The 25,550-nt window shown below is 32.4% G+C and overlaps 1 protein-coding gene across 1 annotated transcript; it reads right to left on the bottom strand.

The window, feature by feature from the left end:
• Positions 1-1,477: 1,477 nt before the first annotated feature.
• Positions 1,478-25,189, bottom strand: LOC143062808 (uncharacterized). Its single transcript, XM_076234608.1, has 13 exons — positions 25,129-25,189; positions 22,205-22,225; positions 15,181-15,219; positions 12,855-13,145; positions 11,554-11,892; positions 10,007-10,151; positions 8,557-8,732; positions 7,233-7,371; positions 5,866-6,134; positions 5,049-5,105; positions 2,878-2,907; positions 2,426-2,585; positions 1,478-1,813 (listed from the first exon to the last, which is right to left on the bottom strand). The coding sequence occupies exons 1-13, from the start codon at positions 25,160-25,162 to the stop codon at positions 1,630-1,632; spliced, it is 1,884 nt and encodes a 627-aa protein (XP_076090723.1). The 5' UTR covers positions 25,163-25,189; the 3' UTR covers positions 1,478-1,629.
• Positions 25,190-25,550: the final 361 nt, after the last annotated feature.

Consider the following 25,550-nt stretch of genomic DNA (forward strand, 5'->3'; position numbering starts at 1 on the left):
GACTTTAAAAATGTAGGCAATCAAAGGATATTTTTTAAAGTGCGGAAAACATGAAAATGCTTTACGATTCTTACTAAACAAGAAATTTTACTCATTTATTTATTACGGTACATGAATACCAAATCTAAAGTTTATCTATAATCGAAATGATATGTGCTTTTCATTCATTAATTATTATAGCAAATCTGCTGTATAATATTTTTTTTCGAATTTGCACAACTGTTTGTGTGTTAGTACTCTGTATTGGGATGATGTATACAAAAAAAGAGCAACTTAGAACCAAGAATATTTTCCTTTTTAAAAAGCAGAAAGGAGAAGAAAACAGACATTAATGACCAAAAGAATAACATCTAAGAGATAAACATCACACTAAAAACACTACACAGAAAAAAAACTAAAATTAAAAAACTTTTGCGTCAATTTAAGATGATAAGATATTTCAACAATCCCCTCCTCCCTCCTCTCCTCCTCGCACGTGACCATCCGAATGAGACATTTTGACCGGGTTTGTACTTACATTAGTAACACGATGAGTACCAACTGTGAGGCTGCTTACTCTTCCAAAGAACCCCGAGATCACCCGCGATGTTTTGGTGTAATTCGTGTTAGTCGCTCTCTTTAGGTTTTTGTCTGTTGTTGCGTTTTGTGTACTGTTTGTTTTATGTTGTTTTTTTTTTTTTTTTTTTTTTTTGTCGTTTTTGTCATGGCGTTATCGGCTCGTTATCGAATTATGAGTTTGAATGTCCCATTGGTATCTTTCGTGGCCTTTCTTCACGAATTTAGTTGTGTTTTTATTTCCAACAGATATTAGATATTGTCCGAGAGATCAAGGGAGTGACAGTCTATTGCAACTATTAGGTTAATTATAGATATTTAGATGGAGTGTTTTGTTCTTTTACTTAATATACATGTTTCCTATGGGTTTGTTTTTTGTTTTTTTGTCTTTTTGAGTATGTTTGCATTCAATATTGCAGTAGTTATTAGATACTAAATAAATGCGCGCAATTGTAATGAAAAGCTGTGCGCAAATGTAATGTTAATGCGCGTAAATGTAATGCATCGTTCTAGACACAGTTGGTGTGCATTTTTAAAGTTTGATGTGTCTAGGTCTAGTATTCTTTCAACTCCAGTTCATTTTGACTACTCAGGATAAAGGCATAATAGCTCTGAAGGCGTAATTTGGTTGTGATTTTAATGACTCACAATCCCTTGATCATTTAGAAACGAAATTCATGAATTATAAATTCATCTATCAACATTGCTAACTTATAAACTGAGGATACAGAAAAAAAAATACAAAGATTTTGAATGTGTAAGAAGTTCAACGGCGACATAGCTTGTAAATAACGCGCATTATTCATGATGTAAAGAGATTAATTCGATTAAAACTTTCAGCGTTTGTAAAGTTTATATCTGTAGAACATGTAAAACATCTTTATGATTCATATGATCTATTCCAATAGTTTTTTTTAACCAATTCAACTTCAAATACTTTATTGCACTGATAGTTGTTAACAATGCATCTAACACCTAAATACTTGTATCTGTGAACACCTTTACAAATCCGAAAAGGATTTTTTTTATTTAAAAGTAAGATTTCTGTCAATCATGTAGACCATTTCATGTCTCTCAATTATGCAGCTTATACCACGTGGTTGAATTAGGTACAAGACCAGAGTTACAACCATCACTGGTGCAACAAAAATGACAATTGAAAGCGGATGGATTTGTAACAACTCCGTATCTTTTACAATAATCCTCATCAGCCGATTCTACTATCCATTCTTTTCTGCATATATGGTCTGTGACACACCTATAATTATTGACAAAAACAATTGAATTGCATAAGTCAACTTTTTAAAAACAACAAAAAATTATTTTTGATATTTTTTATATATTCTTAACAGTCCAAATACTTAGTCTACATCTAACAATATGTATTTGTTTTACAATTTCTTGTTTTTACTACAGATCTATAAAGTATAATTATAGTTTATTTTATGCATTCTCATCACATTGATGCAGATTTTATAGACATTTACATTTTTAGTAGCGACTATGGAGATGTTGATATCAAAGGTCAAAAATAAAAAGTCTGAGATATAAATTAAATTTTAAATTGATCATCAGACAACATTCTGTTGTCTAGTTTATTTGTTTTTGTTGTTGCTGCTGAATTTGCTGTATTAGTGATTTGCCTAGAAAGTGCATAATGTTCTACAAAATGGAGAAAAAAACTGAAATTGCATCGATTTTAAAAGCTTAACTGCTGCACTTTTTTCTGAGGTCAGGATTGATTTTTGTTCTTGATGATCGTTTAAGGCAGAGCAGTGGCATTTGACAAAACGTTATACAGTACAAATGATGTGTGTGTGTGATTGAACATTGTCTGTCATGTGAACATGAGTTCTATGTGATTACAAACCTTTTATAAACATCTGCATTTCCATTGGAATCTTGAAGGATATCTGTCATACAATACTGATACGCGCCATTACATTCTTTTGGTTGTGACGTAGTTACCTGTCGGCTGCTGCATGGTATACCATTTGACGTGTCACCACACTGGTGACAATAGACTTTAGCTGTAAACGGTAACTAAACTTCAAACATGTCATTAAAGTCATGAAATATCTACTATTTTCACATTTATAGATAAATAGACGACATGACTCGTGATTTTATTTTTATCTATATAATCATTTTGCATAATAATTCTACATACTAGAAAATAAATCTTTGAAAATTACTAGTGCAAGATTATTCAGATTGAAATCAGTTTGTTTCATCAGCAATAAAACATGACTTTGGTGTCTCTTGTTATATTTTGTTTCTTTGAAATATTTCATTTGTGAACAAAAAACGTAAACTGCTCACCTTTTGGGGTTGTAGGTGTTGTAGGGCCTGCTGTAAAATATAATGCAACAATTTGAATACGACATTATCCAACATTTTCTTGTGTTTAGATAAAGAATCTTTTTTTAAACTTATGCAAAGTTCTAATTCATGGAAGTTATATAACCAATACAAGTTAAGGTCACTATATTTGATTAGATTGATTGATTGCTTTTAACGCCAATTTAAACACTTCCGGTAGTTCCCTTTTTCGTGATGGTCAGTTTTATTTGTAAAGGAACCCAGAGTGGCCGGGAAGAACCACAGACCGTCGGTAATTTACAGTCATACAAATATGCATCTTGCAACTTGTCTTTCCACAAAAAGTGCACAATGCAAACATTTAAACTCAAATCTGAAATTTTTCCTCCCTTCCGATAAAATTAACTTAACATGACTGATTTCATATTGGAGAAAACTAAGTTACTTAAGGTGGCTCGGCCCTTTAACAGTGCGCATATTTTAACACATGTTTCTTACGACGAGTGCCTTGGGAACGGTCGCTTTTAGGGGTCTTCTCAAAAATAGCTTTGACTACCTTGGAACGCGGGCGTGTATGAAAGCACCCTTGACGATGTAAACAAATGATGCAAAACGTTCTTCAAAACAGGAAATATGTTCGATCAGAAATTCAGAGTGCTTTCTTCATTTTTCGCATAAAAGTTAAAAAGGACAGAAATATACATGAATATAACATTAAAAAAAAAAGAATATATCAATACTGACAAAGTCACATGTATGACGTCGACGGTATTTGGTGCCGTTTCGCTCCCAAAACGCATTCTCATCTTACACGGTCGCCTCTTGGGTCCGTTCGTACCATCTTTTAAATTCACTTAAATACCGGTTGAATTAAATGATGTCTTTGAGATTTATTTTTGAAAATGTTTTGCCAATGACGCAATGATTAACTGTAAACAAATGATAACGATGTAAACAACTTCATGTCATCGTACAGCTTTCAAAAACAGGTAAACTTGGCGACCTTGAAATTCCTCTGGTCCTATAATGGCGCCAAATTAGAGGGAAGCAACTCGCGCCAGACAAAATTACCGTATTTCACCAAAATAATCAAAATTTCGCTTTTTGATATTAAACAGTAATACGATATCCACATTTATATTCAGTCATCATTTATTGATATAATTACAAACATTATTTTATTAAAACTATCAATAAAAAATTCACAATTAAGTATTTAATGGAGTGCATTGAAATCAGACCTTATGGGGTAGAGGGGTTAAACAAAAGCTCGTAACTTTTTTAAAAGCCTGGTGACCCCCATTTTATTTTACCTTAAAATGTTCGAAAAGTTCATAGCTTTGACATATCTGTTTTTAAAAAAATTCTACCGGGGAAATTTTACGAAAAATCGATTAAACCAATATTTTTTGCCTTAAACTGAAATTAGAAAATGAAAAATTTAGACATTAATCTGAAAATAAAAGGATTTTTAAGTCAAAAACAACCAAGGCAAAGGTTTACATTTCAAATTTCAAATTCTAATGTTTTTTCACATAAAAATCATACTGACTTGGTTTTAAAAGTCTTTGAATTTGATGTAACCGGTATTGTTGAAAGGGTGGGCATGTTTGGAAATAGGGTCAAAATTGCACATTTCGCTTCAATTTGAGGGGAAAACGAGCCTGGTGACCCCCTTTTTTCTTTACATTTTTGGATTCAGCATAAAAAGATCTACAAAATATGTGAAAATAAAAAAATTCTACCGGGGGTCCTTATTGGGGTGAGCCACCTTAAAACGTGTTTAGTGTACGTGATATCAAGTTCATCAATAAAATTGAGAATGGAAATGGGGAATGTGCCAAAGAGACAACAACCCGACCATCAAGCTTATCTTAATTTGAGGTTAGATCAGTTACCAGCACATGTTTGCATGACACGTTGGCTTTATGCGTACAATTTCAAATGAACGGTCTGCCACTTATTCTATGTTGTAATTGAGAATACTTTTCATTGTATGATATGATTATAAGGATATAGGGTATCTATCCATGAAGTCCCATTAAGGCCTTCAACATGGAGCAAAAAACTCTCACCTCACTGCACGTTTAAGACAGCCCCTAGCACCGGCTTGAGCGAAATTCTTTGTCAAAATAATTTGGATAGACTAAGTATTTTCGAAAAATTCTTACCTGTAGAAGAAATCGTTGTGGAATTCGTAGTCATAATCGTTGTAGCATTTGTAAGGACTGGAAAATGTATTTAGTAATGGTTATACATTTGTGAAAGGAATTAAGTTACTCACCATGTATGTCTGTGAAGTGTTTTGATACTAGACTATTGTTTGTCGTTGTGTCGATATTGATTTTTCTTTTGGTGGCAGTAATGCCAGTTCGTCTACAACTCGGGATTGTCTTTTAATGGTTCTGTTTAATAATCTTTTTTAAATTGACAGATATGTTACATAATGTAAAAAAGATAAGTAATATTTACAAAAGCGTACCTTCAAATTCTGTGATTGGTGAATATCGTCTTAAAAACAATCGAAATACAAGAAATGGCAGAGTTTCATTTTAGTTTCGGTGTGCAGAAATTTTTATTCTATCTTTTGCTTTATATTATTAAACAGTGCATGAACGATAACAACACGTACATGTAAAGGAATGCAATAGTAAGAAGTTTAAAACAATAGGAACGCATGGTTCTTCTTTTTAAAGGTGCACCATATGTGTGTTTTTCAATAATTTGTCCAAATAAGTTAATGCTTCAAATCGAAGTAATAGTAAATTTCGTAGGACGTGACATGTTTTGCCGATTAAAACACATATTTTACAAAACTGTTATTCAAATGACCTCAATTTCGAGTCGAGTGTCTAAATTCCAATAATGATGGAAATACCCTCACTTTTTTGTCACTGTTTGGCATGAGGTTTCCTAACACAAAAGCATACTAGAATTATATTTACATTTTTTCAATGACGGACAAACTCGAAAGTGGCGTATACGTACATGTACTTGAAACAGCAGGGAGTGAAGTTGAAATTACAGGAAGTGACGTTGAAATCAGAGGAATTGTTGTTGGTTGTATAAATAGTTTAATTTGGTCTGGTTTCGGATGCAAATTACATGGAGTGGTTGCATTGGATTCACAACAATAATGACATAGAAGTCTATTTCCTGTTTTGGAAGCATCAACACCGGTCATATTCCCTGTTAAACAGGCGTCAGTTTTTCTCGACTGTAACCATTTTCCTTTACACTGCTCTTGGGATGCACATCTAAAAATATCATGTGTATAACTTCCACTTATGTTATAGCGTTCAGTTCATTATATTAAGGATTTATTGTGAGATGTCAAGTCATTTGTGTCTATTGGTTTCTCTCTTTCTGACTTATATTCCACTTCTTCATACAAATGTATACATGTATACATACATACATTTTCTAATATCGACAAGTCTAATGTCATCATTTTTCAAAATTGCTGTGTTGATGGTTTTTGTGTTTATGATTAACCGATGATTTTTTTTTCTCGTGGCGCTAATGTATTTTCCAATAAATAAATGAATGCATTATGATTTCAATTCTTAAAATGTTTCCTTTCAATGTTTAACACATGCTTCCGAAAATGAATACATGTACCGTGTCTATTTTTTTGGTCGATAAATAAGGCTCAGTAGTCTGAGCTACGCTTACTAACACGAACCCCATCATAAACTAGTGCTCTTAAAGGATTAGAAGATTTACAAGTGAAACTTCTATAAATTACGTTGGCAAGTTATAATTCCTATTGTCTGTACTATTATTTGTCTGTTTGTTTTTTTTATTTTTAGCCATGTCATTGTCAGTTTATTTTATATCTATGAGTTTGGCTCTCCATCTGGTATCGTTCGTCCCTCTTTTATAAGAGCCGATATGTAAATAAACTCATCATAGATACCAGGACTAAATTTTGCATATACGCCAGACGCGCGTTTCGTCTACAAAAGACTCATCAGTGACGCTCGAATCCAAAAAAGTTAAAAAGGCCAAAAAAAGTACGAAGTTGAAGAGCATTGAGGATCAAAATTCCTAAAAGTTTTGCCAAATTCATCTAAGGTAATCTATGCCTGAGGTAGAAAAGCCTTAGTATTTCAAAAATATAACAATATCAATGATTATTCATGTCAGCACAAAAATGCTCTTTGAATCTCGTCTTACCACGTGATATATACTTGGTATATATATATGCGGTTTCATAAGTTTGATGGGAAGCCTGAAGTTAAATTAAGTTGTGTTTTTAAGATGTTTTTTTCTTTGTTGCATTTGTTGTACAATGATCTTGATATGTTTGATGATACGTCTGTAATGGAAAGTACCAAAAGTCAATACTGAACCTTCTTACATCCCTCGTGATGAGGTTGTTAGTATTCGGATCTGTGTCATAATACACATCATTGAGACAGAATCTTTCTGATGGAGGACAATCTTGTAACGTATTACTATTTTGTGAACCGGTTACAGCACATTTATAAGCTGCAAAAAAATCAAAAATAACCGATCGGTTACATAATCGATTAATAAACACATCTAAGATACCAGGCTTATAACTTTGTTTGATTTCCAGACGATAATTTTGTCTACAAAAGACTTGTCCGTGACACCCGACTCTAATCAGTTTAACAGAAAGCTGGGCAGCATTGTACATTGGAAATCTATCAATTATCTCAACCTATTAGGCAAAATTCAGCAAATTTATGTCATCAACATCGAAATCCAAACAATAAATTGGAAAATACATCTAAATAAATGTCTTCATATAACAACTTACAGCCACAGAATTTTGTGTGTATTAGTGTGTGTATTAGTGTGTGATATCAAGAAGTTGAAAATTTGAGCTTGCTTAAAGTAACTGCACACATTTTTTATACAGTAAGATAGCATTTTGTTTTTATTTGTGATTTTTGTAATCAATTCAACCGTAACGGTTGTTTTGTTTTGCTTTTTTTTTCTTTTAAGTGAAGTACTTTCCCCTTCATGATGGTCAAACGATTTTGCGTAAAAAAGGAAACGTTTGCCATCCAAAGAAACGCATGTTGATAAGGATTTATTAAGTCAGGTTACTTATATGACATGGCTCTTATACATCTCGTCATTGTGTTATTGTACTATGGTAAATTTTTGTATTCTTGTCTTTAAATTTTGCTAAAATGCTTGGTCTATATGCCATTTTGTGCTTCTTTGTTACATATTTGAATGTTTTTTTAGTGATTAAGATTATAACACAATGTTAACTGCTGTATTTTTGACATGTTTACCTATAATGTCTGTTTGTTTTGTTCACGAATCGATGTATACAAGTGATAGGTTTAGCTAGCTATAAAACCAGGTTCGGTCCACCATTTTCTACATAAGAAAATGCCTTTACCTAGTCAGGAATATGACAGTTGTTATCCATTTGTTTGCTGTATTTGAGCTTTTGATATTGCCGTTTGATTGGGAATATACGTTTTGAATTTTCAAAGTAAATACACAACTTGTTTGCTAAGGCGGGTTAAAGACTATTATATTATAATATATAGACCTTATTCTAGTATTGATGCCCGTATATTGACTTCTAGGTGTTATTATTTGTTTTTTTCCTTGATTTCTCAACGACGTAAAACTCAGATCCTGTTAGTAGATCTTTATTTGAATGATATTGCTTAACTTGTTACATACCTCGGTTTTGAGTTTGACCAAAGTTTGTAAGGTTTGTTGGCTTTTCTGTCCTGGCATTGCAAGGTTTACCATCTGGTCCCTGACAACAGTATGTACATACTCCGTTTTGAATACAGTCGGTTCCGTTACCAGTGCCAATCCAGTAATCCCAATAACACTCTACTCTACTTGCACATCTTTAGAAAAAAATTCTTAGTTTTAACAAACTTTAAAAAAATGTTTAGTTATAAATAGGCTGTTAGTTTTTTTCAATTGATTTATTGATTTATTTTATGTCTTTCATGTCGGAGCCTTTAATAGCAGACTTTACGATATGGGGTTTGTCATTGTCAAAGATCATGTAGTTGCCTATAACTGTAGCTGTAGTTTACTTTCATTTGAACTTTGATGGAGAGTTTTCCCTTTTACAATAAATCATCATCTCATTATTTTAATATTTTTTAAAGTGAAAAGACGTACTTTAAAACACAAACACATAGACGGTAACAAATCAAGGACAATTTAAGAGAATAATTAAAAATATTAAACAGTAAAGAAATGATCGAAGTTACAGAAAGCAAGGTTAAAGTCTAATATATATAAGAAGATGTGGTCTGAGTGCCAATGAGACAACTCTTCAGGGAAAAAAACATTACAGGTCAAAAAGCTGGTAATATGAAATAATACGATCCTACACTGTTATATTGATGGCCGAACTTCATATGTTATATAAACAGCATTGTCATTAGCAATACAAGAAGACACGGTCACGTGAAATCACAGAACAAACTGTATACCATTTCAATGCAGAAAACCCGTAAAGAGTATCGTTTTAGTCTTACTTCAAACGATTATCTAGTAAGTATTGATTCTTATCGACAAGAATATTGATAAGCAAATGAATAAAAAAAACAGTAGAATTGTAAATTTAACTAAGAATGTAAATACCAAAAGGGATTATCAGAGTGATAAGTCGATTAGAACCTAGTATCGCCATGTCATAAGCGAAAAACAAACAAAAGACAAATATTATTATACAAAACACAACGAACTCTATCATGTGGTTTGGAAGGGTAAGCAGATCCGGCTCCACATGTGACACCAGTCGTGTTACTCTTATAAAATATGTTCACAAGTTGTCTGATCACAAGACGTCTACAAATTCAAAAAATTATCGACCATGTATATTTCCGGACCCTGAAACCCTGTTTAAATGACTATTTAAATCAGTTGGACTCGGGTTAATAGTTTTTTTTCCATTTATGTCAAATTTCCAATCTTATATGTTTTTAAAGTCTTCGTGGAATTGGACAGCTCTCCTATGTAAATCAGTTTGGGAAAGTATGTTTCTTACATCATGAACAAATCGAGCTATCAAAAAACAGATTGAGTGTTGTTCCAAAGCGATGATTTTCTTATGCCTAAAGATGTTTCGCCTTTGCGTTTGTTATTTTTATAAAACATTCTTTACCTATGAAGAGTTTTTGTCCAATTCCCATTTTGATATATGATTTCATTGAGACAATAAGGTCTATCCCCACTACACACAGTATAATCCAGAGAAGAACAAGAAGTACTCTGATCTTCTGTACACACCAAACATTTCGTACCATTTACTGTAAAATTGAAGATTCAAAAATGTCAGACAGAGAGATGGTATTAACGGAAGGGATTATTTCACAAGCGAAAAGAAATGTTACATGCCATAACAAAATAATACTTAATATTCCGATTTTATTACATAAAATCATGATAACGGTTTCATTAGAAACTGTATATACATGTATATTAGTGTAATTTAAATGGTAAAAAAATGGTACCCTGAAATTAAGCATCGTTCCACTAACAATTGCTTACTCTGAAACCATCTACACCATTTTATATAAGTTTTCATAAATAGACGTAGATAATTATATGTTTTCTTATTTTTTTGTTTTGTTTTACCCATTATAATGTCGCGACTGTTTTGCAGTTGTAAAGTTATTTGCAATTATGTTTACTCAACAACTACGAGGAATAACAGTTAAAATTGAGAATGGAAATGGGGAATGTGCCAAAGAGACAACAACCCGACCATAGAGCAGACAACAGCAGAAGGTCACCAACAGGTCTTCAATGCAACGAGAAATTCTCGCACCCGGAGGCGTCCTTCAGCTGGTCCCTAAACAAATATATACTGGTTCAGTGATAATGAACACCATACTAAACTCCAAATTGTACACAAGAAACTAAAAGTTAAAATGATACAAGACTAACAAAGGCCAGAGGCTCCTGACTTGGGACAGGTGCAAAAATGCGGCGGGGTTAAACATGTTTGTGAGATCTCAACCCTCCCCCTATACCTCTAGTCAATGCAGAAAAGTAAACGCATAACAAAACGCACATTAAAATTCAGTTCAAGAGAAGTCCGAGTCTGATGTCAGAAGATGTAACCAAAGACAATAAGCAAAATGACAATTATACATAAATAACATCAGACTACTAGCAGTTAACTGACATGCCAACTCCAGACCTCAATTAAACTGATTGAAAAATTATGTCTTCATCATATGAATATCAGGCACAATCCTCCCCGTGAAGGGTTTAGTATCATACCATCATAACATATATGAGAAGAACATAACCCGTGTCATGCCAACAACTGGTTTATTAAGAATAAATGTGTTTAGTTCCGATGCAAAGACCCTATAAGTGAATCAATATTAACGCCAATATATGCAATCTTTAATGACCTGACAACAGTATCGTAACTATATCCCTTCTTAATAAGTCTATTTAAAGGTTTTGTTAGCTTCTGAGGTGAATACTGACATTTTTGTGCTTTATAAAGAATATTTCCATAAAATATTGGATGTGAAATACCTAAACGTATAAGAAGTCTGCATGTTGAGCTATATTTACGAATGATGTCCTTACACCGATGATAAAATTTAGTAAATGTTTTGACTAGTTTGTGATATCGAGTTGTTTGGAATGAACACAGATAAATAATAACAGAAAATAAAATATAAATCTGACCCGCTGCTGAAGTTGTTATGACTGTAGTTTGAGTTGTAGATGCAATAGTTGTAACTGTAGTTGTTGTAGTTGGTAAAGTGGTAGGAATCGGCGTAGTTGTTGCCAAGGTTGTAGAGGTCGTTGTTGGCAAAGTTGTAGGGGTTGTTGTTGGCGCTGTAGTTATAGTTGGTGTCGTCGTTGGTGTCGTTGTTGGTGTTGTAGTGGGTGTTGTAGTGGGTGTCGTTGTTGGCACAGGTGTTGTAGTGGCTGGTATGGTCGTTGGCGTAGTTGGCTTAGATGTGGTTGTTGCTTCAGTTGTTTGTTTAACTGTGTGTTGTGCTGGAGTGGAACCTGAACCACCTTTTGTTAAACAAATAGAAATGAATATAAAATGCATGCGTTGCTGGATTTGTCAACTAAATTTAAACAATCAAAATCAAAAATAAGGTATAATCGACGAATTTTTATGCTAATATAAATATATTAAAGTCTCTAAAAAAAGAGAAGTCGGAATACGTTATTGCTAGTCGTTTTATATAATCAATAAGAAACAATTGGTTGTTGTTAGCTACCCTTGTTACACAGTTTTTATTTCATATTTGCAATCGCTCTAGTTTTTTTTTTAAGGATATGAATGAATAATTTTTGAAAAGGTAGTCCAATAATACTCGAGAAAAAAAAATAACTATTCATTTCAACTACACCAATGACGAATTATTCTAAAAAAAATATTGTTTCCATTAATAATTTCAGAAAGATTGATATAAATGCCTTCTATATATTTCAAATGCATCAATCGGAAGTCATACTTTTTAGTCAAAAAAAATTGTCGCTAAATTATTTTTTCATTAATTTATGGTGTAATACCACCGTTGTTTTTCTCCTATTAGTCTTTGTTAAACTTGCGCTTGTCAAACAATTGTGTAGAATTTATCATTCATTTGCTTTAAAGAAATGTTGTTGGCATGAGTAAAGTTTTATCCTGACCAGTACTACAGACAAAAGTTTCTAAAATATTTAAGCATATAAGATAATAAACATCAACGGAAGTTAACCAAAATCTAAGTGGTACTCATTTCTATCCAGTTTACAAACTTGAGAAACTATGTAAGCTAAAGTGTTCATGATATTTTTATAAAAACACCAAATAAAAAGAAATGGTACATTGAGAAACACAACATATATGTTTACGACTTAGATTTTTTTTTTACACCAAAGAAATGTAGGATTTGTTGGATTTCTTGTCAATTACTAAGAAGTCTAGAAAAAATATGTTCAGATATTCTATACTTTCAAAAATATTAAAAGTGCACAAGTTTTACCCGTCTTCATGTATGATGGCATCTGGCTGAGACTTATACTATTCTTTTCGTTGCAGAATCTATCATCGGGACAATGCGCTATACAACAATCATAGCACACAGTGTTTACTGGCGGTGATGATAATTTGCAGTCCGAATTCCTTACAGAACTGAGTGCAGCATTTTTCATACACTCAGTTTCATTTGTTCCTCCTCTTTCATATGTTATGCCACCATTTGTGTATGTTTTCTTTAGAAAGCAGATCTCATGCCTTACATCGATTACATTTATATTATTTTTACAAGTTGATCCTAAATAAATAAAAAAGACATAAATGAACCGTAATTAGTTTAACATAATATCCTTTTCTATCAACGCACAGCGAATTGGTATCATTATATTTCCCCTTTAATAAAACGCTTAATACAGTTTTGTACAAAAAAGATTAATCGTCTCCAGTCATAAAATTATTATTTGTTTACACTGTCAGCAAGGTTATCAATGAACCAATGTAAAAAATCTTGTGTCCTCTAGAAACTGCAAAGTCCAAAAAAATGACACTACCGTTCGGAACTTTTACCATTATTGAATAAAAAGGATTTTAAGTGGCTATAAAATATTATCTGAACGATAGGTCTTTCAAGTTGTTGATCAATATACTTTTTTTCAAAATCCAGTACTGTGTATGTAGTTGTGTTGGATATTTTTTAGAAATTTTTCATATTTTTATATTGAAATCAGAATGTTATGTTTACTAATGGACTTCAAGACTTTTGCATCGAGCGAACATTATAATGACTATTCTAGAATGCGTATTGTATGTTTGTAAGTGACAACGTCTTTTGTTTTCTTCATACAATAAGACTCGATGCTTGCATTGGAAATGCATTTTTGCTGACTGTATGAAGAACATTTTCTTCCAACTTTGTACATTTCCGCATAATTATTTACATAATACTTTGTAAATATATCCACTCTGATACTCTGAAACTGATATTATCAAGATGTTTTTAATGCCAACATATGTTTTACATTTAAAGAATGTCGTTTTCAGCAGATAATATATATTGGTTTTCCTATGGGAACCAGCTGTGATCTTCTTCTTGCCGACATATATGATACTTAAATAACGAGGTCCAATTTGTTAGCCGTCATGGGGTAAACGACAAATCAAAGAATTCAACTTTACATATAGTTAATATAGGACAATGGCGCTGATTTAAAAATTACACCATTCCAGACCCTTTTGTTTTCCACATAATTAATATTGCCAATAGTTAACAAGTTCCGGCTCGAATCCGATACTGGTGCCAAAAGTATATTCACCTGTCACTTATTACCTTATCTGTACGTTCCGCATCTGATCGGCGGACCACTAAACGATGTATTTAGGATTTGCTATATACACGGGTCATACTCAAAGGGTTTACACTACTCAATTAAATCATTGTCACATTGTTTCCTATTGTAGTATTTTAATCAGTATGATGACTTTATAAAATGAATACGAATGCTTAAAATTTATACTTAAAAAAAGGCATATAGGCACAGTTTCCAATTTGTTAACCGGTTTGACGTGAAAACGGCGAATCAAATAATTCAACCGTATTTTCAACTAATATAGGACAATGTTGTTAATTAAAAAATTACTCCATTCCAGGCCCTTTTGTTTTACAAATAAACAATATTACCAATAATTTTTAAGTTCCGGGTCGACGGGTTCAAACAGAAAAATTTTGAAAGCAGATGAAAATGCCAATACTAAAAATCCAGGCTAAAATAAGTCTTAAACATAGTTATATACGTTAATTCAGTCACAGACCCGTGATATTGCGGGTGTGTTCTTGTGTTCCTTTATCTAAATGTGAAAGACATGCAAAAACTTCTCAGGAAGATAGCATTCTACTTAAACTTCACGTTCCGCTGTAAAAGTGATGTCCCTTCACTAAATAATTTATCGTTTGGTGACTATGTATAACTAGCGTTATCATATGTATCTACAATACGCGCCTCTGGCGTACAAAATAAAAGCCTGTACATGAACCTTTGATGATGATTTTTCTCGCAATCGAACATCGAAAGATCCCTCTGATACTTGTGTTAACCATTATAGTATATATGTGTGTTCATATAACCACGGATATGTCAGAGTCACAATACCGTCTTCTCTTCATCGGTTTGTGACAACACCAAAGTAGAATTATCACTGATATTTTTTCATCACCATTAATGACGCGACACACCGGCATTTCTGCCTTTTTTTTGACTGAATTATCAATTATATTTCACAAAAAATAAGACGTGAATGATTTTTTGAACGAGTGATATAATATATAGTGTACTCACTGGTTGACGGATGATTACAAACTACTGCGTGTGTTTCTCCTAAAATATGCAATATAAATTATCATCATACATTATCAATCTGTGTTTAGAAAAAAATGTTTGTGCAGTAAGTTTTAGATCTGTAATAATTTCTCTATTTACAGTGAAAACAGTTATTTAGTAAATCCCCTAAATTACTAAGGATACAATTTAAACTTACAAACCTGCTCGTGCATTTTTCATTGTTATTCAACGCAAAATAATTATCTAAGAAACCTGGGACGATCTCATTTCACAAAGGATTTCTATTGTCTACTTATTGTACCTCGAACTTATTTACCCGATGTAGGTCTTTAAGTTGAGGTTCAATTTACTTAAAGTTAATCGGGCATGACTAATTAGATACGCCCTCTTAAAATCAGGGGGTCCGAAATAGGATCGGGAAAAAACACCCACTGGCAGCAACACACCTTAATTTACAATTAAAGAATTTAAATATGGTGAACCAACACCTGAGGTAGTAATTCTATGGTAGGGTAATAGAGGGTGGATACCTTAAGGTATTCACAGTTGTCTTTCACTATAAAAGTAAATAAACGACATTAAAGACAACAACAATTTAAGAATTTGTTTGATTCAAAGTGCTTTTGGTCAATAATCAGGCGGTATTTGTGGGAATAATAACCTGTCCCGAACCGAAAGATGTTGGCTGCAATAGGAATTTATTTATAAAAAGGTCCATATCTCGTTTACTTATAGTGGCCGTTATTGATTGTAAATTCATGACGTTTTGTTTATGACATTCGTCTATCCTGGAGAAAAAAGGGAAGGAGGGCTATTAACTTACGAGTTCGATCATTATGGGTGAAATCTATTCTATTACGGCATACGTTTTACCTCTAGCGAACGCTCTGCCTTATTGTAAAAAGTGTCACTCTAAATTTGTAAGCATTTCCTTCAGATTGCCCCACTTTGAATCTAGTCATGAATAGGCATGACATATTTGCCACTGGACACAAAGGAGCAATACATTAATCAGCTTCATGTAGTGATGTATAATCATTTGTTCTCAGTTGATTATAGTCTCAAACAGTTTTCCAATTTTTGTATATTTCATTATTATTTACATTCGAATTTTTATGCGTATATCTTAGCATTTCTTCCATCATCTCTTTGCATTTAATCTTTTTTTAACATTAAAAAAACGTTGTCGTAGTACACATCAGGGGTTACATTGTATAATTTCGAGCAAAGCTAATAGGGGAGGGACTAGAACAGAAAAACAATCTTCAATGAGTGGCAATAACTCATATATTGAATTCGTACAATGACGGCTGTCTCGTCTAGTTGATAACATTTGCTGTTTCAAGTTTATTTATATCTCAGACTGGTATAATAGTTGTCATAAAAGCAAAAAAAAAAATAAAAATGACAAAAAAAGGTTGACAATAATTTATAAAAAGATTCAACTTATTTTGGGTGTTTCATTTTTTTATATTGTCTTGGTGATCGGTTTAGTTATATTGTTTGTTTTTTTTTTCATCTACTATTGTTCTAGCAAAAGTCACAAAAAATGTTGTTAAAATCAGCCATGCGACTTATTTGAAAAGATTTAGCTGACCTTTCTTGTTGTTTACACATTTCAATCATTCAACTCGTGCGTAGATCGTCTCTCCCTCGAATGTTTTTTTAAGGTAATTTAAAAGATAGCGTGAAATTCTCACTGCACCAGGCATCGGATATACATTCCTATCATATTTTGATCGGACAAAGCTGCGTATTATTAGAGCTTTCTTACAAATTGACGAAAGGTACGAACGAACGTAAAGGGAGCACGTATTTCATTTCCACAATAACAGTTAAAAAGGTCTTTGTTTTATCCAGTAAAACAGCATTCTTTTCTAAATCAAGTTTATTTTTCAACAAGAATGTGTCCATAGTACACGGATGCCCCACTCGTATTATCATTTTCTATGTTCAGTAGACCGTGAAATTGGGGTCAAAACTCTAATTTGGCAATTAAATTAGAAAGATCATATCATAGGGAACATGTGTACTAAGTTTGAAGTTGATTCAACTTCATCAAAAACTACCTTGACCAAAAACTTTAACCTGAACGAACGGACGGACAGACGGACGGACGGACGGACGCACAGACCAGAAAACATAATGCCCCTCTACTATCGTAGGTGGGGCATAAAAATAATAATATCGTAAATAATACACGATTTTAATATAATCAAACAGAGAAAATAGTGTCAAATACACATCCGTCCGATACGTTACTTACGTAAACCACGAGTACACACATTTCCGCGGGAATTTTTTAAGCACGAGTTTCACGATTAACATTTCAATGGCATTATTGAAGTACGTTAGTCTAAATTTAACGACAAGATTCACATTTATTTTTATTTTTTATAGTTCACTTTCAGCAAAATTATCAAAGTGGAATATCGAGATTTGCTAAAAAAAATGATGCTACAATGTTTTTAAAAAGTAATGTTGAATAAATCTAGAAAAACAGATTTTGTATATCAAGAAAATAAATCTACAATTTTGCACCATATGTATTGTGCATTTTATAATGACGATTTAACAGTACACATGTTTGGAAGATAGACGCGAAGTTGTCAGTTATCGTCCAGTGTCTAATATTTCATGAATGTTCAGGACTATAGGCAAAACGTAATTATAAGGTAAAACAACCCTTCCATTGCTCCAACATATTTAGGAGGGGGGAGCAATGAATATTATCAGGGGAGAGGCGATGATTCAAAAGTTATTAAACGAGCACCAGCATATGGCATAGTATGAAGATCATCTTTTTTTCTTCATTTTCATTTTATTATTTTGAGCGTTGTAAATTTTGAATCAAGGAAGTATTCGTGTTTTGATTTTTCTTATTTTTCTGTAAGGGAAGAAGACAATGTATTTGCTTTGACATTTTTTTAGGTTAAACAGTGCAACATTTAAATATTGAAGAGTAAGGGAGGGGCCGGTTTTTAGTCTATTAAGGGAAATATTTTCGTCTGACTACTCTATAATATATTTAGGATATTTTGAAGTGTTTTCTCCTCCGATCTGGTGGTATCATATTTTAACCTATCGTACGTCCCGAAGTCCTTAATATATCTCAAGAAAAATCCAACTTAATAAGTATCGTTGCATGTAGGATAATTGTCCGCAGTTCCACGGCTATTATTTAAATATGTCAAAATAAAGGATCCCTTAAACGAGTCTTACGTATGATTCGTCAAGCATACGTACCTTTCGTCAATTTGTAAGAAAGCTCTATTATAACCAAAAAGCCAAACGAACGCACCCATTTAGCAAGGGTATACTGTGGGACGGGAGAGATTTTATTTCTATACCCATGCGAATCATTTGGTTTTGAATAAAAAAAAAAAGAGAAAGGTATATATTAATGCGACAGCAACCCAAAGACACAGATAAATAAAAATATTTAGAATCAACATTCAGTCTTTTTTTATAGAAAGATGCGTATACAGAATAATAAGCTCAAAACCGACCCATGACTAAATAATAGTTATACGGAGTTAATTCAATAATATCTTCCGTCAAATATTATATATCCCAAAAGGCACATTTGATTTAATTATATTATCGTCAAAGATATCCCAACTATCACAAGTGTTTGGTTGAAAAATTTCACCTGCCATATCTTAATTTTGATTCGTGAAAATTTAAGAAAATGGAATGTTAACCAGTAAAAGAAAAACCCTTCACTGTATAATAAAACGGTAAAATATATAATGATAATGGATGACGACCAGCGGCAAATAAAATTAATATTCAGGACGATTACATGTAAATATAATAATAGTATTAACCCCGTTTTTTACTAGACTGACAAGCTGAGTCGGTTTTTTGTTATTGTGTAAGTTCACAGGATATTAGTTCGCAGGAAGAAAAGTCACCCGACCCGGACACATTTCCGACTCTAAGCCGGCCAGTCTGTGCTCTTCGTCTATGAATCCATGTGTTTAGCGTTGAAATAGAATACCAATTTAATTAACGTCTTTGTTTGAGCCGTTCGAGATTCGAACAAATGACCTCCCGCTCTTGAGCCGAACGCCCCCACACGAGACCAACCAAGAGAGCGGTAGGGATCGGTAGTACAGAATATCATACCAAAAACTAAAGTACAATACACAATACAGTTTCACAGAATTCTCACAGTTACTAAAGCTAGCTAAACGTATCTAACCTAAATTGGATGCGCGAATGATATTTTAAACTACACGTAAACATGGATGATCGACTTCAGGGTGGATTTTATGGATCAACGCTCTCGGCAAATTAAAAATCTTGCACCTTTTATTCGAGTGGTCCGATTATTGCCAGCTGTTTCAAGTCTAAATTTCTGTCCTTATTCAATATACATGTACCCTCATTTTCCAGTGGTATTTTAAAGTTTCACGTCCAACCTCACTGTCGACGTCCTATTGTACGACCTATCTATTGTATTTAAAATTTATGTGTTATAGTCATAAACATGCATGAAATATTTGCTACTGGACTTAAAGTAAACAACAATCAACCAACTTAATTGATTTCTCTGTACTAGTACTTAGCACACAAAGACAAGATCTTGTAAAATGCTATAACTTACAATTCCCATTTAAATAGTTTTTTTTTTTTTTTTTTTTTTTTTTGGGGGGGGGGGGGTCTCACATAACTGAATGCTTATTAAAAAAGTTTTAAAAATATTTACTATGGTTCTTATCTACTGTTTTAATACGATTTGTAACATATGCATTTTTTGCCAGGCAAGGATAAAGCTAAGAAAGATAAAAGTTTTTTTCAGATGTTTTTGCTTTATTTAGACTTGAAAGGTTTTGATCGGGCCAGTGAAACATAGTGTAATACGGTTTTATTCATTGACGTTTGCATGAATAGTTTTTTTTATTTTACAAATAAAGCAGGATCTATTAATTAATTGGACTGAATAGACAAAACTTATTTTGCATTCGCATGTAACTTAATGTAGGAAAATAACCAAATCAGATACAAAAGGAGCATTTACCGGATGAATATTGTGAAGGACCTTATGCATCTAGGTCTGTCCGATTAAAAGTTCTGAAACAAGCTGAAAAAGCTAATTGTTGGAAGAGTTTACTTACTGTTTTCTAAGGTCTGATCTTTACAAATCTATTTCATGATTACTGACAGATCAAAAACATCAAGTATATATAGCATGAAGTTGTTGGGCATAATATTCATTGGTCAGTTATAAATGAGGTCTGTATGGGATTTTGATTGCCTGATTTATTAGATAAGAAATCGTTATTTTGAAAAGTTGGATAAAAAAACATAAATTTACTCCCTAATTTTGTAAAAATATCATTTAGTGTTATTTAGATGCTAATTTTCTTAAACATAAATAAATAATTATATGATGTATTGCCATTAAATCGGTCCGTTTTCATTTCAATTTGTTAACTGTTAATTGTATATATCAGTCTGAGTACTGTTTAACTATCATTTAAGTTGAACATATTTAGACTCGTCCAGTTCAGGGGAATTAGGTTTCTGCAAGTGCTTTTTATGTACTTTTCTTATATTTTTGACGGTTTGTAAGTCAGTAAAAGTTCAATGATTACTAGTAAGTTAATATTGACATTAAAAGACCTCCTCACAAAAAGGGCTGTTCAAATCCCTTTTTGTTTGGAGGTCTTTTAATATCAATATTAACTTATCATTGAACTTTTACTATTACTAAAATCACAAGCAACAATATATATATATATATCTATATATGCAAACTTTACTTTACCAATCATATCGAATTTTGCACATAAACCCGGTTAAAGATTGGTAGTGTTATTAACATCATTAAACGTTCTGCACCGATTAGTTCCACATTATAATATTGGCTGAATGTAAAGTTGACCAATCGTGTATAAACTTTCATGCGACCCATGCGAAGTACGTGTATGACAATCGGATTTAAGAAGCATGAGATAGTTGTTACACTTCATTTTAACGTTTACGTAAAAACCGTGAAAACAGTTATATAATTACATACTTGAATTAATAATAGATTAGATTAACGTAGAAATTTAACATATGGCGCATTTTGGCATGGTCTCTGAGACTTCTTAAAAACGAAAACATTGTCTACGTAACCCTCTCACATTATCAAAGATACGTTGTATAATCATACTCATAACAGTTGTCTTTATACTTTATTACTTAAAAAATCAATAATTTAGTTGTTTTGTCTCCTGAACAATATTAAGCACACAATTGTCTTTCAAGTACTTAGTAATCATGATAAAGTGAACTCATGTAAAATACTTTGAAACCTTTTAATAGTATTGCGTTTACTTTTTAACCAATGAATGATAATTAAGGATTGAAAATAACATCGTCCAATTTTAAATTACTAATAATACTATACCAAATTACTTGTGCTGGTATATGCAGCGTTGCTTAATATTTTCAAGTTTGAACTTTGGCATAATAATCATGTCTTAAAGTGTCGAAAATATTTTTACTTGAAATATCAATTAAAAATATATCCATATCAACACGATAATGGTCATTTCAATTTACCAGTACTGTTAGTTGTTTATGAAAAATGTGGTTATAAAAGACATCCGATTCATGAAAATTAAGGCAACAGTAGTATACCGCTGTTAAAAACTCGTAAATCTATGGACAAAAAACATAATCGGGGTAACAAACCAAAACTGAGGAAAACGCATTAAATATAAGAGAGAACAACGACACAACATCAAAATGTAACACACACAGAAACGGACTAAGCATTAGACAAAATCCGATGAGAATAACAAATATAACATCAAAACCAAATACATGAATTTGGGATAGAAAAGTACCGTGCAACGTCTTATAGTAATGTGAATTCACACTAAAATATAAGAGAAAACAAACGACACAACGGAAACACAACGTAAAAATGTTACACACACAGAAACGAACTATGATATAAAAAACACTTCCAATTGGGCCGGTCAGAGTTTAATGTATTTGGATCTTATATCTTTATACTCACCTAAGAGTTGTATAAATACACCTGTAATTAGAAAAGAATAGATCACATTAAATGAATTGTTTTTATTTTATTTTACTTTTTAAAGTGGATTACCTTTTCTAAAACGCGTGTGAAAAGACTATATTTTACTAGTTACCCTAAAAGCACTAGATCAGGCGAAGACCTCATCGAAGTCACCGCTATAGAAAATACGGCATTGGCACAAAAGACCAAGAAATGTACTACTCAGACATTTGCTCTTCCAAGCCTTTTTCATGTTGAATATATAAAATTGGATTCCTGATTTTTGTTTATCTTTAAAACAACCCCTCTCTTTCAGTAGTCGGTGTCGAGAATTTTTTCATCTTTTATCTCCGAGATATATAAACATGATAGGAATGTAAAATTGGTGTGTTTACTCAAAAAATGAAGACTTGACAGCATCAAAATGGCACAATTATTTTTGTAATATTATTATTATATTACCCATATGGACAGATAAACTTTTCTCACCACCTGACGTTTGACGTTTGTTGTTGTCGTTTGATGGGTTTTCATTGCTTTCATCAGACCCGATCAAAAGCCAAAAGCATATCAAAAAATAAATATTTCGGGAGCTATATGATCAACGAAGCATTACAGAAAGTCTTCACCATTTGAATTCAACTCTGCATGGAGAAATTATAGTCTAAGTTTCATATAACTTTCTATCTATTTACTTGATTGGGAACACACATTTATAAATCTTAACAAATAAGTTATCATAACTCAGGCAAAATTGAACAACTTAAAACAGACCTAAAGTAAAAACAGAGGTGAAAAACGTAAACAGGCGTTTAAGTAAAACGACACCAAAACGAAATCAGACATAAAATCAAAATGAAGGCGTTAAAAATTCTAAACAAGAGGTCAAAAACGATAACAGACAAAATACAAGAACTAACAAGTGCCGCCCCTACAACACGTTTGAGGTCGATCCGATTGTATCATGTTGTTTCGGCCAAAACCAATCTGGTTCCAAGACGGTTTGGCCGAAGGCAGTGCGGCCCCATTTCAAACCTGACCCTTATTGAGATATAGATTATTTTTTATAAGAATCGGACAGTTTTATGAAATGCATACAGGAATAACCGATTCAGAGAAAGAGGAATTTTACACATGCACTGACAGTTGACTGTAAATTTCGCTGATCAAAGGAATATGTTTTTAGGAAACAGTATTGATGATCAACACTATAGAGAAGTTATTTTTTATGAATGGGATTCGGCAAATCAGACAGTATTTTATAATTGGAATAGTTTTTATAACTTAAAAAGGAAAAGTGTATGTGCATCAGCTTGATGATCAATCTGTAGGTAATCAATGTATTGTCTTGTCTACGATTTTTTTAATGTTTGACTAATAACTGTTCTTATTTCTGCAGTATATGTTGGGAAAATAATTATGCATATTCAGTAATTTTGATAACTTCTAATTAAAAACAAATAGTAGCATCAGTGGTCTCCTCTTAAGAAAATAATATATTTGAATATACGTGTCTAATGAACAATTTTTAAGATTTACCTTTACTGTTATTCATAAAAATTCATTAGAATATACAAACTACAAGTTAGATACAATGGTAATCATTTGTTAATATTTTCTTTAATTAGGACCGGATCTTACCGACTTTGTACGGATCGACTTGGAGCGGTTTCGACTTAATACCAGATCGACCATGGAAACTCAGTGGCGACTTGTTTAGTTCTTGTATTTTGTGTGTTTTCGGTTTTTTGCCTGCTTTTCAATTGTTAAACGTGTTGTTTTTTTATAATTTCATGTTTTTTTTTTTTTTTTTTAACGTCTGTTCTTTTATTTTTTGTCTGTTTTTGACGCCTTTATTATTTTGTATGTCTGTTTCCTTTCATGATGTCTGTGTTCGTTTTCTGAATTCTGTTTTTAATTTTATAATTTCTTATTGTACATTTTGATGGCTGTTTTCTTTTTTGAAGTTTGTTTTGATTATTTTGTTTTATTTTTAGCCTTGATGGCTTCCCATGATATATTGGGCTGGATCTTGATTATAACTTATTTCTTAAGAATATGTTTTAAAGTGTATCAACACTAAGGTTGCCTACATTTTTCATAGATGGTATAGGATTTTCTGTTTAGATTCATGTTTTACAGCATCATTCATATAATTCTATTTTGGTGCTTACTATTTGTGTTTGTTTTTTTTTTCAAAATTTGAAATGACCCTCTTCTTTTATTACCAAGTTGAAGTTGTAGGTACTAGCCACAATATGAAGGTGTTTTATGTTTAGATAGAAAAGGGGGTGATTTTGGCGCACAGTGAACTGTTATAACCCAGTTACATGTCATTCCTGTACCTACTTACTAGGTTAACTGAGCCTTTTGATGTAAGTTCTTTGTTTTAGGTTGCACGTCTTATCCTCGGAATAGTCGGATGTTGGTGGTAGAAAGTCTAGTCTACTGTTAAATATTTCTTGTATCAAACTTCCAATGACATTACATTATTGTTGTAGATAAACTAGTTTTTAAGACGTTCAGTTTAATATCTCATACTTATTTTGTTATTCATGTCATTCTTGTAATGTTTTATTTCAGAATTCAATGGTGGTCATTCTGACCTTGTGTATAGTTAAAATATTTGATTTTCTATACCTTTAAAAGAAAAACGTACTGGTTACACTTGGTACACTTTTTACCCATATGGATGTATTTCCGGTTAACTTGTTCATACATCTGATACAGTACATGAATTAAGAATAACGTGACATTTAATGTTTTAACAACAGTCGATCGCTCCCCGTTTTGGTACACTTCTATTAGCCGGTTTTCATGTTTGCCTTAAACTATACTTTGCGAGTAGCATTTAGTAAATTCGATATTACATTTTATGTAAATGAAAAGCTAATATATACACAAAACAAGTACAAACAGACCTGAAATCAACAAGAAAGAATTAAGCCAGTTCATTTCGGACTTTCTTTTATCTGTTCCCTGATAATGTAGAATGTTTGATAAGGAGGTCTTAATTACGTAAGCAAGGCCTATTTATAATCTTTGTCAAATGACGAATAACTATGTATGCTATATACCAAAACAAGCATCGTGATAATCGTCTAAAATTTTTAATCCAGTATTGTTTTCCCATTAGCTTTAATTGTTATACCATGTCATTTTATTGAAGCTTTTAATCGTTTTGTCAATTGATGACTATAGATGCATTATGCCTTATTCAATATTTTCATAAGTTTATTTTCGATCGGAACGCTCCACGAGTGGTTGTAATTTTTTTTCAAGGATCTCCATTTAATTCCTCAAGACAGGACTGCTGCACTGATAACCTCACCAGGAAGATTCT

Source organism: Mytilus galloprovincialis, chromosome 2, assembly GCF_965363235.1.
Source record: "Mytilus galloprovincialis chromosome 2, xbMytGall1.hap1.1, whole genome shotgun sequence".
Taxonomy (NCBI): Eukaryota; Metazoa; Mollusca; class Bivalvia; order Mytilida; family Mytilidae; genus Mytilus; species Mytilus galloprovincialis.

Bases quoted from the DNA above. Each gene is read 5' to 3' on its own strand.
- LOC143062808 (XM_076234608.1), bottom strand. From the start codon at position 25,162: ATGAACTGGCTTAATTCTTTCTTGTTGATTTCAG. The intron at 13,146-15,180 runs GTGAGTACACTA...TTATTTATTTAG, and splicing joins TTGTAATCATCCGTCAACCA to GATCAACTTGTAAAAATAAT. The intron at 2,908-5,048 runs GTAAGAATTTTT...TATATTTTACAG, and splicing joins CACAACGATTTCTTCTACAG to CAGGCCCTACAACACCTACA.